Source organism: Zootoca vivipara, chromosome W (genome assembly GCF_963506605.1).
Source record: "Zootoca vivipara chromosome W, rZooViv1.1, whole genome shotgun sequence".
Classification (NCBI taxonomy): Eukaryota; Metazoa; Chordata; class Lepidosauria; order Squamata; family Lacertidae; genus Zootoca; species Zootoca vivipara.
Genome location: NC_083293.1, coordinates 196,623 through 211,425, shown reverse-complemented (window position 1 = coordinate 211,425; position 14,803 = coordinate 196,623). Strand labels below are relative to the sequence as shown.

Here is a 14,803-nt window from a genome sequence, read left to right as displayed (position 1 = left end):
ATTTCTAGTCTCCTGCTTAATTTCAGTAACTTTTCTGTATACAGATCAGGGTTATATTTGCAATGTCCATTGCACAGCACTGCTCTGTAAATTTATTCCTTTTCTTTAACCATACCAGTTTTCTGTATCAAAAACTTAAATAAACAGATAGGATATTTGTGTATTGGTCTTGAATGAATGAAAAGATATGGAAAATCTAACTCAGTTAGGATTGCAGCCAACCATATTTCACTTAATAGGCATAAGTCAGTCTGTTAATAAACATTAATTTACTCTTCCTAGCCAGTTTTACTGATGCTTTTCCTATAACTTGTAAGCTGTGTTGTTGTAAATTTGTAAGCTATCTTGCTGTGTTTTTATGAAAAGCACAGTTTATAAAAAAAATGCACTTTTTACGTCACCTGCAAGGAGAGATGTTCTACCTGATGCACATCACTGGCCTGCTGTCCATCATTATTTCACTACAACAGTGGATATTCCGGGCAGGAGAAAGGCAGAGAGTGAGTGGGAAATGAGATTCTCTGCTCTTGCATTCACTGGAAAGTAACTTAGAAGAGGGTAAAGCACTTGTAGGCAGAGGCTTCATGAATTAAGTCTGTGCTCGTCAGACTGCAGGTGGGAGTATTGCATCCACTTCTGGTCAACACATTTTAAGGATGGGAGCATTTGTCAACAGGAAGGCAGCTCTTGCGGGAGCATAGTTAAAGGCGACTTTGCCCGCTGTGGTAACGAATGTTTGGCGGGGTGGGGGCGGTTGACAGTCACGAGTGCAATATTCTGTAGCCGCATAACTAATTTGGCTGAGGCTTCCCTTGTAGGTTTGCCAAATGCACATGTGTGTGCTGTCATACCATGTGACGTTCGACACGTGGGTAGCCGTCCCTTTCCCACAACCTGCTTTTTGCGATGGAAATGCAATTATGTGTTTTATTACTCTTCTATTCTGAAGTTGTATCTTAATAGAAAAATGGTATATAAGTATTTTAAAGAAAGAGGAAAAACAAACTTTGGTCTTTACTAGAATATAATCAGCTATCCTGGGCCGTTTGAGAACGTATTCTCTGCTTTTGATACTGGAGTTTTCATTGGCAGATTAGAAAAGCCTGTGTGGGTGTGTTAAGGGGTGGGTCTAAACTAAAAGGAAGAAGATGATTGGAGGGCTAAGTGTTGCTGGGCTAAATTGCATGTATCCATTTCTTGATTGACAGGGGCGAGTGCTTAAGTACTCAGCGTCGCCACGTGCAGCTCACTCCTGGCTAGTGAGGTGCCGCTGAAGTTCGCTAACGCTGGTAATTGCTTTGAGTATTGCGCTTGCTTAATTTCCTTCGCCTCAATTTTACCTTCTTCCTTTCTTATTTGTTCCTTTTTTCCCCTTTCCTTTTCCCGGTCTCGGCTGCAGAGGTCTTTGGTGCGTTTAGCTCCGCGCGATCCCAGTTTTGCCTCTTCATTGCCGGGAGCGTTCCCTCCCTCCTCACGCCCTAATCGCGCTCAACAGCTGACCGGGGGGGGGTGTTTTAGCGGCAGGAGCGCTTCGCCTTCACGCGGCCTACTATTCCGTCCCGGCCGCGGATCCGCCTTGGCTTTTCCGGGCCCGTTTGGGGGCAGTCCTTTGCCTCTGCGACCCTCTTTTGAGCCCGGTCTCAGTGGTGGCGGAGGGGGCAAGCCGCCTCGTGCCGTGCTGCCGGTGCATGGTAGCGCAGTGTTGACTGCGCCAGCAGCTCTCCGTGGATTCAGATTAGGGTAAATTCAAATTTCGAGGGTTGAATTTGACCACGACCATGCTTAGGGAACTGCTTTGTACTGAGTTGTGGGGAGGGGTGCGGTACCCTCAGGGCCGGAGCACTCACTAAGGCGAGCTAGGGCGCTAGAAGGTTGGGGGCGCTGCTCAGGTTGGGGGCGCTGTGCGATTTTATTTTGGGTTTTTCCCCCGGCACGCCTGTGGCTTAATTTTTTTTTTCTGAGGCTGCCGGGCTGGGGGGCGGGACCTGGGAGGTGAGGGGCGGGCTAGGCTAGCATGGAGGCGTGTTATTGGCTGGCTGACGCTGACGCCCCTCCCTCCTAACTGGCCCGCCCCTCGCCTCCATGCTCCAGCCCTGGCGCGACGGGAAGCTGGGAGTTGCGGTGCTGCGGGCTGGAACGCTGGACTTGTGCTCCGCCGGGCTGTGCTGCCTCCGCCTGCTCAGCCCGCTGCTTTGGGGCGAACCGTGAGGGATTGTAATTGTTTCTCAAATGTTTTCTAATCTGTTTTAAAATGTTTTTGCCCTCTTTTGCCTGGGGGTCCTTGGGGAGGAAGGGCAGGATATAAACTCAGTCAATCAATAAAAATATAACAGTAACAATAATACCGTAATTGCATCCAATTTTAGTCCTACTCAGAGCAGACCTACTGAAATTAATGGCCCTAAGATAGTAAAAATCCATTCATGTCAGCATCTTGCTCTAAACAGGGGGTGGTAAGATACGGGGGGGGGGGGCTCATCGAGACATCACCATTGGGATTCCAAGCCTCTTAATTTTATGCCAGCAAGATACAATTCTGTAGGAAGAGAGGTCAAAGTCAGTCTCTTTGTTAAGTTAATATCACAAGCCAAGTCTATCGCGTGACAAAAGAGTACAAGGGACCGGTTGCTGCAGGAAATATTAGCTGGAGATGTGTCCAGGACGCTGCAATGTGAAGCTTAGCAGATGCCCAATGATGCTGACCTCTAACCCCGTTCTCGAGTCAGATAAACCTGAAAGCTTCCTCAGTACAAGAAGTGGGGAACCTTTGAAGGCCACAGTCCCTTCTGGGCAATCTTTTGAGGGCCACATGACGGGTTGGCACCGGAGCAAGAGGCAAAAGCGAGTGGAGCAAAGTAATGCAAGGACCAATAGGTGTGGCCTAGCAATTCTGGGCTGCATCAATAGGAGTATAGCATCTAGATCAAGGGAAGTAATAGTACCAGACCTCACCTGGAGTACTGTGTCCAGTTCTGGGCACCACAGTTCAAGAAGGATACGGACAAGCTGCAACGTGTCCAGAAGAGGGCAACCAAAATGGTCAAAGGCCTGGAAACGATGCCTTATGAGGAACGGCTTAGGGAGCTGGAGAAGAGAAGGTTAAGGGGTGATATGATAGCCATGTTCAAATATATATATAAAGATGTCATATAGAGGAAGGAGAAAGGTTGTTTTCTGCTGCTCCAGAGAAGTGGACACGGAGCAAGAAAAAAGATTCCACCTCAACATTAGGAAGAACTTCCTGACAGTAAGAGCTGTTCAGCAGTGGAATTTGCTACCAAGGAGTGTGGTGGAGTCTCCTTATTTGGAGGTCTTTAAGTGGAGGCTTGACAGCCATATGCCAGGAATGCTTTGATGGTGTTTCCTGCTTGGCAGGGGGTTGGACTGGATGGCCCTTGTGGTCTCTTCCAACTCTATGATTCTATTATTCTAAGAGTTCTGAGGGATACACAGAGAGGCCTGGAAGACCACATCCAGCCCCTAGCCCTGAGCTTCCCCACTGCCGCTCAATACTGTTTTGTAAAGATGTTACAAGAGACATTCAGGGCCGGAGCGTCCATTTAGGCAAACTAGGCACTTGCCTAGGGCGCCAAAATGGAGGGGGCGCTGGCCAGCCTACCCCCCCCCCCGCCGCCGCCCCGGAGGGCGCCTGGTTGGAGTCGTCCGGGAGAGCTGAGTTGAACAGAGCTCAGAAAGAGCACTGCAATTCCCGAAGCTGCCACTGGGGGCGCGGGGAGTCCTCAGGCTGGAAAGGCTGGCTGCTGCCTCATTCCCTCCCTCCTGCCTGCAAAGATGGACGCTCGGGTTTGCCCTTCTTTGCTGGGGGGTGGGATGGTTGCAGGGGGGTCTCTATCTCTTTCTCCCCGGCCACAGCAGCAGCAGTGCCAGCAGCAAACACCCCCCACCCCCAATGTCTTGCTGAGGCTCTGCGAAGCCCACCGGGGGGGCGGGGGGGAGGAGCCCATTTCACTGCTGGAGGGGCTTCTGCGTCGGGAGGGGGGGTCTCCTTTAAGGCTCTTCTCTCCCCCCCCTTGCCCCCCTCATTCGTCCTCTCGGAGCACCCTGGAAATTATCTGATTCTATTTCCAAGGAACACCTTTTCCCACTAGGAGACACCCAGCTTCCCACCCCCAAAAAGAACACCCCTCCAGTACCCTAATATTTACCATCAGCAATATTTAAAAACAGAAACCCTTTTCAAAGAGGAGTCTACTTTCCTGACAACCCCCCCCCCCCAATTCTCAATAGGCTTCCCTATTTCACCCCTCTGTGTAAAAGATCCCTTGTGGGTCTTATTCACATTGCTGCTCTTGAATGTTCTGTTTACTTCAGCCACCTCTTATGATTTCTGTGGTAAAACCCTGAATCTCTCCCCCCCCCCACACACCTTATTAGAAAGGCAATAGATCCCCTTCCCCTATATTTTGAAGAGCACTTCTGAAATTGCTCCCACTTCCCTGATTCCAGACAGGCGCCTTGCTTAAATTTCTTTCTCCCATACCTATAGGTCATACTATCCATTTATGTCTACGGAGATCCCCAAATTTTCCACCCCTCTAGCAGGGAGGAGCCTGGACTTCTTCACCACATTTCTATAGGGTCCAGCATTTGCATCTGTTTGTAAAAGAACAGTAATAGTACCAGTAATAACAGGCTGGAAAGAACTTGCAGAAGGACACTTTCTGTTTTTTTCCATCTCTTTGCCTTTGTGGGGAAGGAAGGATTTTCTTGTTCGGTTTCTGTTAATTGGTAAATTGGTTCTCATGGGAAACTTACAGATTCTTGCTTCACACAATTAACTCAAGGCAGTGTCAATTTACTCTTGGCAGAAAGCCAAGGTCTACCTGGCCTGGCAACAACTCTCTGATTGGTTAACGACCAGCACTGAACTCTGTTATCTAGGAATGCTAGCACAGTTGTTTCTTGTGGGTGTTAGGAGTAGGAGTGCTGCGTATGGTTGGAGAGAGAGCAAGGATTTATTTTGCTTTGTATGCAGAAACTCTGCTGGTTTTATTTTCTTTTAATAAATCCTGTAAATAGTTATTCTGTGTCTAGCCGACTAGTCACTTCCACCTCAACTAGCTTCTGTGCTGTGCAGGAAAACTCTGCTACGTTTGGGCTAAAGCCACTAGAGCTATGCCTGACACTTCAAAATTCTAAGATTTCTTTGGGTTGGGATGGGGGGTATTTTTTGTTGAAATGGAATATTATGTGAATATGGTTTTGTATTGTTTTTTTCTTTTTTCTTTCAATAAAAAAGCCTGCCTCTCTCTCTCTCTCTCTCACACACACTCTCTCTCTCTCTCTCACACACACACACTCTGTCTCTCTCCCTCTGTCTTTTATCCCCAGGACCATTAAATCCCAACCTCTTCTTCCTCTTGTGACACTCTTTAGTTCACTTCCATCTGGAAAGCTGCTGCCAGTCAGTGTAGACAATACTAAACAAGATTGACCAATGGACTTAGTATAAGGCAATTCCCTTGTTCCTATAAACAAGCAGCTAAGCAGTTTACATTAAATAATAGGATGAATGGTTGACTCAGTGGATCATGTACCTGTGAGTACCATATTTGCAGTTTATCAGGTAGCATGGCAGAGGACATTGTGTCGCCGCCACCCCGGACCCCAGCAATTGACAGCATGTACACTGAACAAAACTGACAGGCTACTTTGCTGAAGGTTGGGTCTCTTGAGAGCATACTGGTACCTATTGCCAACACAGAGAATCACATTATTTGGGCGGGGGGCGGGGGGCGCCAGAAGGTGATCTCGCCTAGGGTGCAAAAATTACTGTGCTACCTTTTCACTGCTCATCAGAAAGCTCTGACACAGCTGTTTCTTTTGGACATGTGCGTTTATTTTCACACTTTGTTCCCAGCCGCCTTAATTGTGGTGTCCGTTTACATTCCAACGGTTTGTGATGCTCCTCTTGGATGTGTTGTCATCGAGAGCAATCTTCAGGGGCCAGCCATAGACCTGATGTACACATCGGCAAGTTTTTGCTTTGTGTGTTATCAACTACTTTAAAAACCTGACGTGCAGAGGTGACTAAGAGGAGAGGCATGTAACCATGCACTTGACAAATAGCCTTGGAGGCTAAAGATTGATCCAGTCCTGCATTCCTGGACTTCCCCCTGCTTTGTGTTTTGTAAGGCAAGCCTGCTTTGTCACCATTCCTGATCACTGCTGATATATATATAAAAAGATTCCTGGAATCATAAAATCAAAGGATGTGAAAATGTCATCTCAGCAGAAAGGGACGCACGCTGGTTGTGTCTTTTAAACAGGCACGCCTGAGTGTTGTAGAACAGCAGTAGGGAACCTCTGGCCTAGAAGCTGAATGCAGCCCTCAAGGCCACGTCCCTTACCAGCCTTGCCCCACCCACTTTTACTTCTGGCTCCTCCCATCACGGGATTGCAGCCCCCAGTCTATAAAAGTATTCCATCCCTGTTGGGTTGAGAGGCTGTGTTTGTTTCCATTATTGCATCTCTGCACTGCGGGGGGAATGTCACTGTCAAATAATCTACGCCTCACTGGAGATGTAAGAAGAGGCAGTGCAGTTCAGTGGTTGGAGTGCTAGGCTATGTTCGTGGAGACCTTGATTCGCAGCCGCACTCAGATGCAAAGTTTGCAGGCTGTACGTTGCTGAGCCAATCACTATCCTTCAGCCTAGCCTACCTTGGAGGACTGTGGTGAGAATAAAAGGTGTATGCGAATAAAAAATGAAGTGTGTGCACACCTTCCCACAGTTGTCCCCCCTCCCCCCCACACACATTGTAATCCTTCACAGGTTTACTCAGTCCTGCTGAATTGAAGAGATTTGCAGGTTACGTCTGCCACTGATTGCAGCCTCAAGAGTTCTGGTTTCATTTGCCCTTCTCTGTCCTGACCTGCTGCCCAGGCACTTGGCCTGCACTTTTCCAGGCATCCATTGCAGCCGCAAGCACCTTTGCCTTCACTTCTGCTTTCTGACCTTTCAGCAGGTGTCTTGCTCAAAAATTCCTCTCTGTGGAAATTCGGTCCTTGCTCCAGCAAGCGGCTCCTTCCAGCCCCATTGCCACATCAGCCATCTTGAAACAACTCACACCTTCCCACAGTTGAAATTAGAGCCTTGGATTCTTTGATCTATTGCAGTGATGGGCAACCTTTTGATCTTGGTGTGTCAAAATTCACCAAAAAACCAAGCTTAACTCGGGTGGTGTGTCACTTCGAGGGGAAAAAACCCCTAATTTCGCGATATTTATAGTTTAAATAACAAAAATGTATAATTGTAATATATAACTGTATTTAATAAACCAAAAACTAATTATTTAACCAAACCAACCAGAAACCCCTTATGTATCACAAAGTGCCCAGAGTTGTTGAGCTTTTTTGGGGAAGCTGCTGACCAAAGTTTTGGAGGTTTTTTTGGGGTGTGTGTGCAAAAGTTGCTTTGCTTTTGGGGGGGTGTCCCAAAGCTGCTGTGCTTTTTGGGGGGGGAAAGAGAACAGAAATAAATGATGAATAATACCTTTGCTGGAACTAACACGCAGCACCGACATAGTCTGCCAAAGCGCCAGAAAAACCAGCACAGAACGGGTTAAAAAATGAACGCTGTTACACCCAATCATTGTATGCCAAAGCGCCAGAAAAAAACAGCACAGAAAGGGTTAAAAACCAATCTCTGGCTACCAGCAACAACAACAACAAAAAAGGATCCGGGTTTTAACAATGGAGACAAGCTGTAGCATGAGGAGGAGCGGGAGAACAAATGGGGGGGGGAACAACAACAACAGCGCGAATGGGCCGATGGGGCGCGTGTCCGCAGTGAGGGCTCTGCGTGTCATGTCTGACACGCGTGTCATAGGTTCGCCATCACTGATCTATTGCCATGTGCAGTATTTTGTTTCTTCCTTTGCTTAGGGATTTATAAACCACTTTCCAACAAGTATTTCTGAGGTGCTGCACAACAGAAGCAAAAACAACAAAAAACCCAGCAGCATACATAGATATATTTTTTAAATTACATTTATATCCCTCCTTTCCTGCATAGAGCTGAAGCTGTTGTGTGTGGCTATCTCTACTCCTCATTTTATCCTCACCACAACTCTCTGAGGTAGGTTAGGCTGAGAGAAAGTGACCAGCCCAAGGTCGCCCAAGGTCATTTAGACCTTCATGGCTGAGTAGAGATTTGAACCCTGGTCTCCCAGGTCCTGGTCTGACACACTTGATCTTCCAGGTATAACAATCTAAAAAAGCAGATCTTAAAAACACCAGATTACAGGTCCTGTATACCTGAAGGAGCGTCTCCACCCCCATCATTCAGCCCAGACATTGAGATCCAGCACCGAGGGCCTTCTGGCGGTTCCCTCATTGCGAGAGGTGAGGTTACAGGGAACCAGACAGAGGGCCTTCTCAGTAGTGGCACCCGCCCTGTGGAACGCCCTCCCAGCAGATGTCAAGGCAATAAGCAATTATTTTACTTTTAGAAGACAACTGAAGGCGGCCCTGTTTAGGGAAGTTTTTAATGTTTAATGCTGTACTGTTTTTAATATTCGGTTGGAAGCCACCCAGAGTGGCTGGGGAAACCCAGCCAGATGGGCGGGGTATAAATAATAAATTATTATTATTATTATTATTATTACACAGATCCCATATTCTATACAACATAAAATACAGGGGAGACTGGTCTATTGGGGCAAATGGGTCGTTGTCGCACCAAGCTTGATCTACTCTTAAGACAAGCCACCAGCCTGCCTTTCTTACTTACTACCAGGTGGCTCTGCCTGTCAAATCCCTGCCAAATCCACTGCATTTGGAGCGGCATCTGTACAGTTCCATCGCCTCACCTCAAAAAGTGTGTTGTAAAGTTCTAAATGTTCAGAAAAGAGCAACTAAAATGATCAACGGTGACTCCTTTCTAAGGAAAGGCTGCTGCATTTGGGAGTTCTTGGTCTAGAGCAGGCATCCCCAAACTGCGGCCCTCCAGATGTTTTGGACTACAATTCCCATCATCCCTGACCACTGGTCCTGTTAGCTAGGAATCATGGGAGTTGTAGGCCCAAACATATGGAGGGCCGCAGTTTGGGGGTGCCTGGTGTAAAGAAAAGGCAAGTAGCAAGTGACACATGATAGAAGTTCATAAAATTATGCGTGCTGTGGGAGAAAGTAAAGAGAGAGAAGTTTCCTCTCCCTCTCTCATAACACTAGAATTCGTGGACGTCCAACGAAACTGAACGTCGGAAGATTCAGGGCGGATAATATAAAGTCTTTCTTCACACAGCACATCGTTAAACTATGGAAGGGGCCAGGGATGGCTGCCAACTTGGGTGGTTTTCAGAGAGGATTAGACCCCTTGGTGGAGGAGAAGGCTTTCAATGGCTACTAGCCATTATGGCTGTTTACTGCCTCCATGATCAGTGTCAGTAATGCTTCTGAATGCTAGTTACTGGAAACTGTGGTAGGGGAGAGTTTGGGTCTCCTCCTCTCTCTTCCCCCTGAAGGTTCAATGGGGAGAAGTGGGGTGCATGGGGGTCCCTGTTCAGATCATGCATGGGGGGGGGAGAGACCCCCAAGTCTGGGAGCGGAGAGTCATGGCGGAGGGCAAAGGAGACGCAGCAGCAAAGGGGAGAAATTGCAGGCGTCACCTGAGGAGTTTGGGCGAAAGGGGCGGAAAAGGGGAGAAAAAGGCAGGGATGAGGGAAGCGTCATTCAGTGTAACACGGAGGGATCAAGGAGGCCCAAACAAGCCGGGGAAGGAAGGGGGGCGCTCCTTGGCTCACTCCGTCCATGCCTGGAGGTCATAAAGTACCTTTTGCTGCTTCGTTCCTGTGCTTTAGGCCACAAAATGCAGGTGTAAGGGGGGGGGGGCTACAAATTCCTTGACCTGGTGCAGAAATCACTTCCAAGCAATCCATTGCCATGGCCCAATGGAAGCTCTCAGTCACTGCAAACATTCCAGCAACAATATTGAAAGGAATTCCTCCCCGCCTGCTGGATTTCTGCCTGCCAGAAGGATGAAGGACGTAGAAACCCAGCCAAAAAGGGGGAGGGAGAGCAAGACATTCTGCTTCTCTTCCTCACAGATTGGCATAACCCCAGGGCACCTTAACAGGAGACATTTTGGGGTCTTGGCAGGCGTGCCTATAAATTAAGGAACACAGTCAACAGGTCTGCCAGCCAGCCATGACTGACTGCATAAGAGGCAACTCCGAGGGCCGAGGTCCCTTTGGTGCCCCCCATAAAATATTTGAGGCCCCTCCCCCAGTTAATGGCCATTGCTATTCAAATGGTGTGCGCAGCTGCATCTTGTGATCAGTTTTGCAGGGCGGGGCTTCCTTGGGTCCAAGGGAGTCCAATTAAATCCTTAATTAACTGAGATTCTGCCCCCTAACATAAATCCTGGCTATGCCCATGCCTGCCCTCCCCCATATTCCTACTCTGCAATTCTCTGCTGCAAGTTTGTGCAGATTTTTAGGTGCAGGTTGGGTGCAAGGGCTGCATAGGATTGCAGCCCATCTTCTTTTTTTAATTTCTTTTAAAAATTCATTAATAATGCAATTTGGTTAAGGAATATTGGCAAAAGATAATAAAGGTAATTTCTGGATTATCCCAAATAAACATAGAAATTAATAGGGACTTGCTGTTTTCGGGAATACTGGGAAATAACAACGTAAAAAGTAACAAGCAAGAGCTTTATAAGATCATGATTTTAGCCGGAATGGCAATTATTGCTCTAGGATGGAAAGAAAAAGCTAAATGGAATATGGAAAAATGGAACAACTCTGTTTTTGAATATGTACAATCAGAAATATTTGCACAGATAGGAGTTGAGGATAGATGGGAAAGTAAATGTCAAAAAATCACAAATAAGTGGGCATTCTACAGGAATTGGGTAGAAAGGGGAGAAGCCAACCCAAATATACAGGCAAAAAGGAAGAGACCGTGTACATGGTTAAAAGATATGAAGAAGGAAGGCCCGGTTATGGGGAGGGTGGGAAGGGAGGGGGAAAGACTGGGGGAAACTGTAAAGATACGGGGAATGAACTGTTGTTATGTCAACCTTTATAAGAATCATATTAAAAAATTCAATTAAATTTTAAAAAAAGTTTCCTGTTTTCTTTTCCCAAGCAGAGATAATGTGTAAGCGTGGTGTCAGCTCCCTAAAAAAAGTCAACAACTCTAGGGAACCTTGGGGTTCCCCCCCCTTAAAAAGGTTGACAACTATGGGAAGGGGGGGTGCCAGAAGGATATTTGCACCACGGCGCCAGATATGCTTAATACGGCCCTGCCTCTGAGGCTCCCTTTGCTTCTTCTTCTCTCCCAGGACCCTGCAGCTTGTTTTGGCTCCTTGACTCCTCAGGAAGGACGAAAGAGACGGATCCTGCAAACCTGGCGAGGATGGAAGGGGGAAGGTGGACGGTTGACCTGGTGAGGTTGTCTCCTGCATCCCTCCCCACAACCTCTGAGCGTTCCCTCCCAGGGACCTCCGAGAGATCTGGTGAGTCCCAGGGGCATGGAGGGATGGAGCCAGAGAGGTATTGGGGCTTGCTCATCTTGGGGGTGGGGGGAGGCAGGCAGGCGGATGGAGATGGAGAAGGGGAGCACCTTTTGTCATCTGCAGGCCATTTGAGCTAGGAATACATCACAGCTCCCCGGCCACCGCAGCTCAAAATGTCTAAAACCAGTACTGTGATCTGGATGCCCTACCAAAGTCAGACAACTTACTGATCGCAGCACTAGAAGCCATGACTATTTAAAGTGACCTGATCCTGCTTTGCAGATTGAACGTAGATGGGGCCACTGTGTGTTGCCTTTCTCTTTCCTTTTTGGAATAGCTTTTTATTTGCTTTTAAAAACAAGCAACATAGGACCACTAAATGATATAAATATGTAGACCAAGTATTCTTGTGTCATTTGTATATCTCAAAACTAACAGAATAAATTTGCAGGAATATCTATAACATGATTCATCATTACTGGTCAGTTATGAGTTCTAAGTTCATGAATTGCTTTAAACTAAAACAAAAAAACCCGAGGAAACAGCAGAGAGCAAAGAACATTCAACATCGCATAGCTGAATGCCTAGTCAGGAGCTCTTGTGGCCGTTGTGCTTAGATTAAGTGTGAGTCATAGTCATTTGTCCTCTTCTGTTAACAATGAAACAATACAGAGTTGGTCTTCTCCTGAACATGGAAGGGAACAGGTTTAATGTGAAAAAAGTGATTTGCGTATAAATTTAAATTTAGTCCAACCAGATTGAGGCAACAGCTGTTGGGAAGTGCGTTGGTGAAGATGTTGCTGTTTGTTTCACCGACAAAGTTGGATGATAATATCCATTTTAAAATTTCATACATACCTCTATGTGATGAACCTCCACTATTTGGATGGAGACCAACAGAATCTGGGATTCTAACATCCCCACCATGAACCCTGAATGGAGGGGTATCAACTCTTTCCTCTGTGGTTGTTCTTCATCCAGTCTTGTCTTTTCAAACAATGACCAGGCTTTTCTTTACCACCAAGACCTCATTAAATGTTGGCTTCAGAGTTTTTAGGGAAGTTGAAGTAACTTTTGTCAGATTTGTTTTTGTTTTTGTCTGTATTTGGTTGACTAAAGAGATGACTGACCTTGGGGATGGAATGGATTCCAGGATTGAGCCAAACAAAATCCATTTCCAGATGAAAGCCAAGCAATACATCAGTTCATACTAGGAGGGGAAAAAAGCAGTGGGAATTAATTATAGTAAGGCCTCACATCTAACATTCTTCAGTTCTTCCTCTATCACAAGCATTCATTAACTTTGTTCAATAACCTGGAGCTCCATTTCTTCCTGAGGTTCTAATTAGCTTCTCTCTTCATTGCAGATGGTGATGAATTGGAAGGGAAGAACAAGGGGGACCACAACAGAATCCAAATAGTGGAGAAGTCATATAAATGTTCAGAGTGTGGAGAGAACATCCGTCAGAGCTACCACTCCACCTCACATCAAGGAAAGAGCTTTGTTCGGAGGGATAGAATCTCTTCACATGCAAGAGCTAACAGCGGAGAGAAACTGTATCAGTGCAGAGAATGTGGGAAGAGCTTCAATCACCGTCAGAATCTCACTAGCCATCAAAGAATTCATACAGGGGAGAAACCCTATGAATGCTTCGAATGTGGAAAGAGCTTTCGTCTGAGTGCTGATCTCACTTCCCATCACAGAATTCATACAGGGGAGAAACCCTATCAGTGCTTGGAATGTGGAAAGAGCTTCAGTCAAGCCTCAAATCTCAAGACCCATCAAAGAATTCATGCAGGGGAGAAACCCTATCAGTGCTTGGAATGTGGAAAGAGCTTCAGTCAAGCCTCAAATCTCAAGACCCATCAAAGAATTCATACAGGGGAGAAACCCTATCAGTGCTTGGAATGTGGAAAGAGCTTTTGTCTGAGCGCTGATCTCACTTCCCATCAAAAAATTCATACAGGAGAGAAACCTTATCAGTGCTTTGAATGTGGAAAGAGCTTCAGTCACAGCCACCATCTCAAGACCCATCAAAGAATTCATGCAGGGGAGAAACCCTATCAGTGCTTGGAATGTGGAAAGAGTTTCAGCTCATCTCTCACTTCCCATCACAGAATTCATACAGGGAAGAAACCTTATCATTGCTTCGAATGTGGAAAGAGCTTCAGTCAGAGCAGCAATCTCACTTCCCATCAAAGAATTCATACAGGGGAGAAACCCTATCAGTGCTTCGAATGTGGAAAGAGCTTCACTAATAGCTCCGATCTCACGTCCCATTACAGAAATCATATAGGGGAGAAACCTTATCAGTGCTTGGCATGTGGAAAGAGCTTCAGTCAGAGCAGCAATCTCACTTCCCATCAAAGAATTCATACAGGGGAGAAACCCTATGAATGCTTTGAATGTGGAAAGAGCTTCAGTCACAGGCAGAGTCTCACTTCCCATCAAAGAATTCATACAGCGGAGAAACCGTATCAGTGCTTGGAATGTGGAAAGAGCTTCAGTTGCAGCTCATCTCTCACTTCCCATCACAGAATTCATACAGGGGACAAACCCTATCAGTGCTTGGAATGTGGAAAGAGCTTCAGTCAGAGCAGCAATCTCACTTCCCATCAAAGAATTCATACAGGGGAGAAACCTTATCAGTGCTTGGAATGTGGAAAGAGCTTTAGTCGCAGCCACCATCTGACTTCCCATCAAAGCATTCATCACAAAACCCACTGAGCGTCTCCACCCCCATCGTTCTGCCCGGACACTGAGGTCCAGTACCGAGGGCCTTCTAGCGGTTCCCTCGTTGCGAGAAGCCAGGTTGCAGGGAACCAGGCAGAGGGCCTTCTCGGTGGTGGCGCCTGTTGTGTATTAAAGTAATAGCACAGCCAAGTATGTATTGTAATATAATATACAGTATAGAGTTTATTGTATTGTATTGCAGAGTTTATTTGAATGCATAAGTTCCAGCAGGAACGTATATCATTTGCTGGTTCAGAGTGCAGGATTTGGATCCGCTGCTGGATTGGTTTCTGCTGGAGGGAATCCTTGCCATTGGTTCCTGCCAAAATGTATCTTTTCCCTGCTAGTTCTCTGTTACTATATAAGTCCCAGTTTTCCCCATTCCCTGTGTTCTGGCTCTTACTTGTTCTTTGAAGTAAAGAGATGTTGTACCAGATCCTCGCCTCCTGCTTCTTATTTGCACTGAGCTGAAATCACTGAAGACCCACTACACAACAGCGCCCGCCCTGTGGAACGCCCTCCCATCAGATGTCAAAGAAAAAAACAGCTACCAGATTTTTAGAAGACATCTGAAGGCAGCCTTGTT

The 14,803-nt window shown here is 46.6% G+C and overlaps 1 protein-coding gene across 1 annotated transcript; it reads left to right on the top strand.

The window, feature by feature from the left end:
- Positions 1-1,259: 1,259 nt before the first annotated feature.
- On the top strand, positions 1,260-14,803 carry LOC132591437 (zinc finger protein 135-like). The gene is made up of 3 exons (XM_060270019.1): positions 1,260-1,289; positions 11,310-11,483; positions 12,851-14,803. The coding sequence occupies exons 2-3, from the start codon at positions 11,384-11,386 to the stop codon at positions 14,209-14,211; spliced, it is 1,461 nt and encodes a 486-aa protein (XP_060126002.1). The 5' UTR covers positions 1,260-1,289; positions 11,310-11,383; the 3' UTR covers positions 14,212-14,803.

Excerpts from the sequence above, each read along its gene's own strand:
- LOC132591437 (XM_060270019.1), top strand. The coding sequence starts at position 11,384 with ATGGAAGGGGGAAGGTGGACGGTTGACCTGGTGAGGTTGTCTCCTGCA. Across the intron at positions 11,484-12,850 it reads AGGGACCTCCGAGAGATCTG|ATGGTGATGAATTGGAAGGG; the intron begins GTGAGTCCCAGG and ends TCTTCATTGCAG.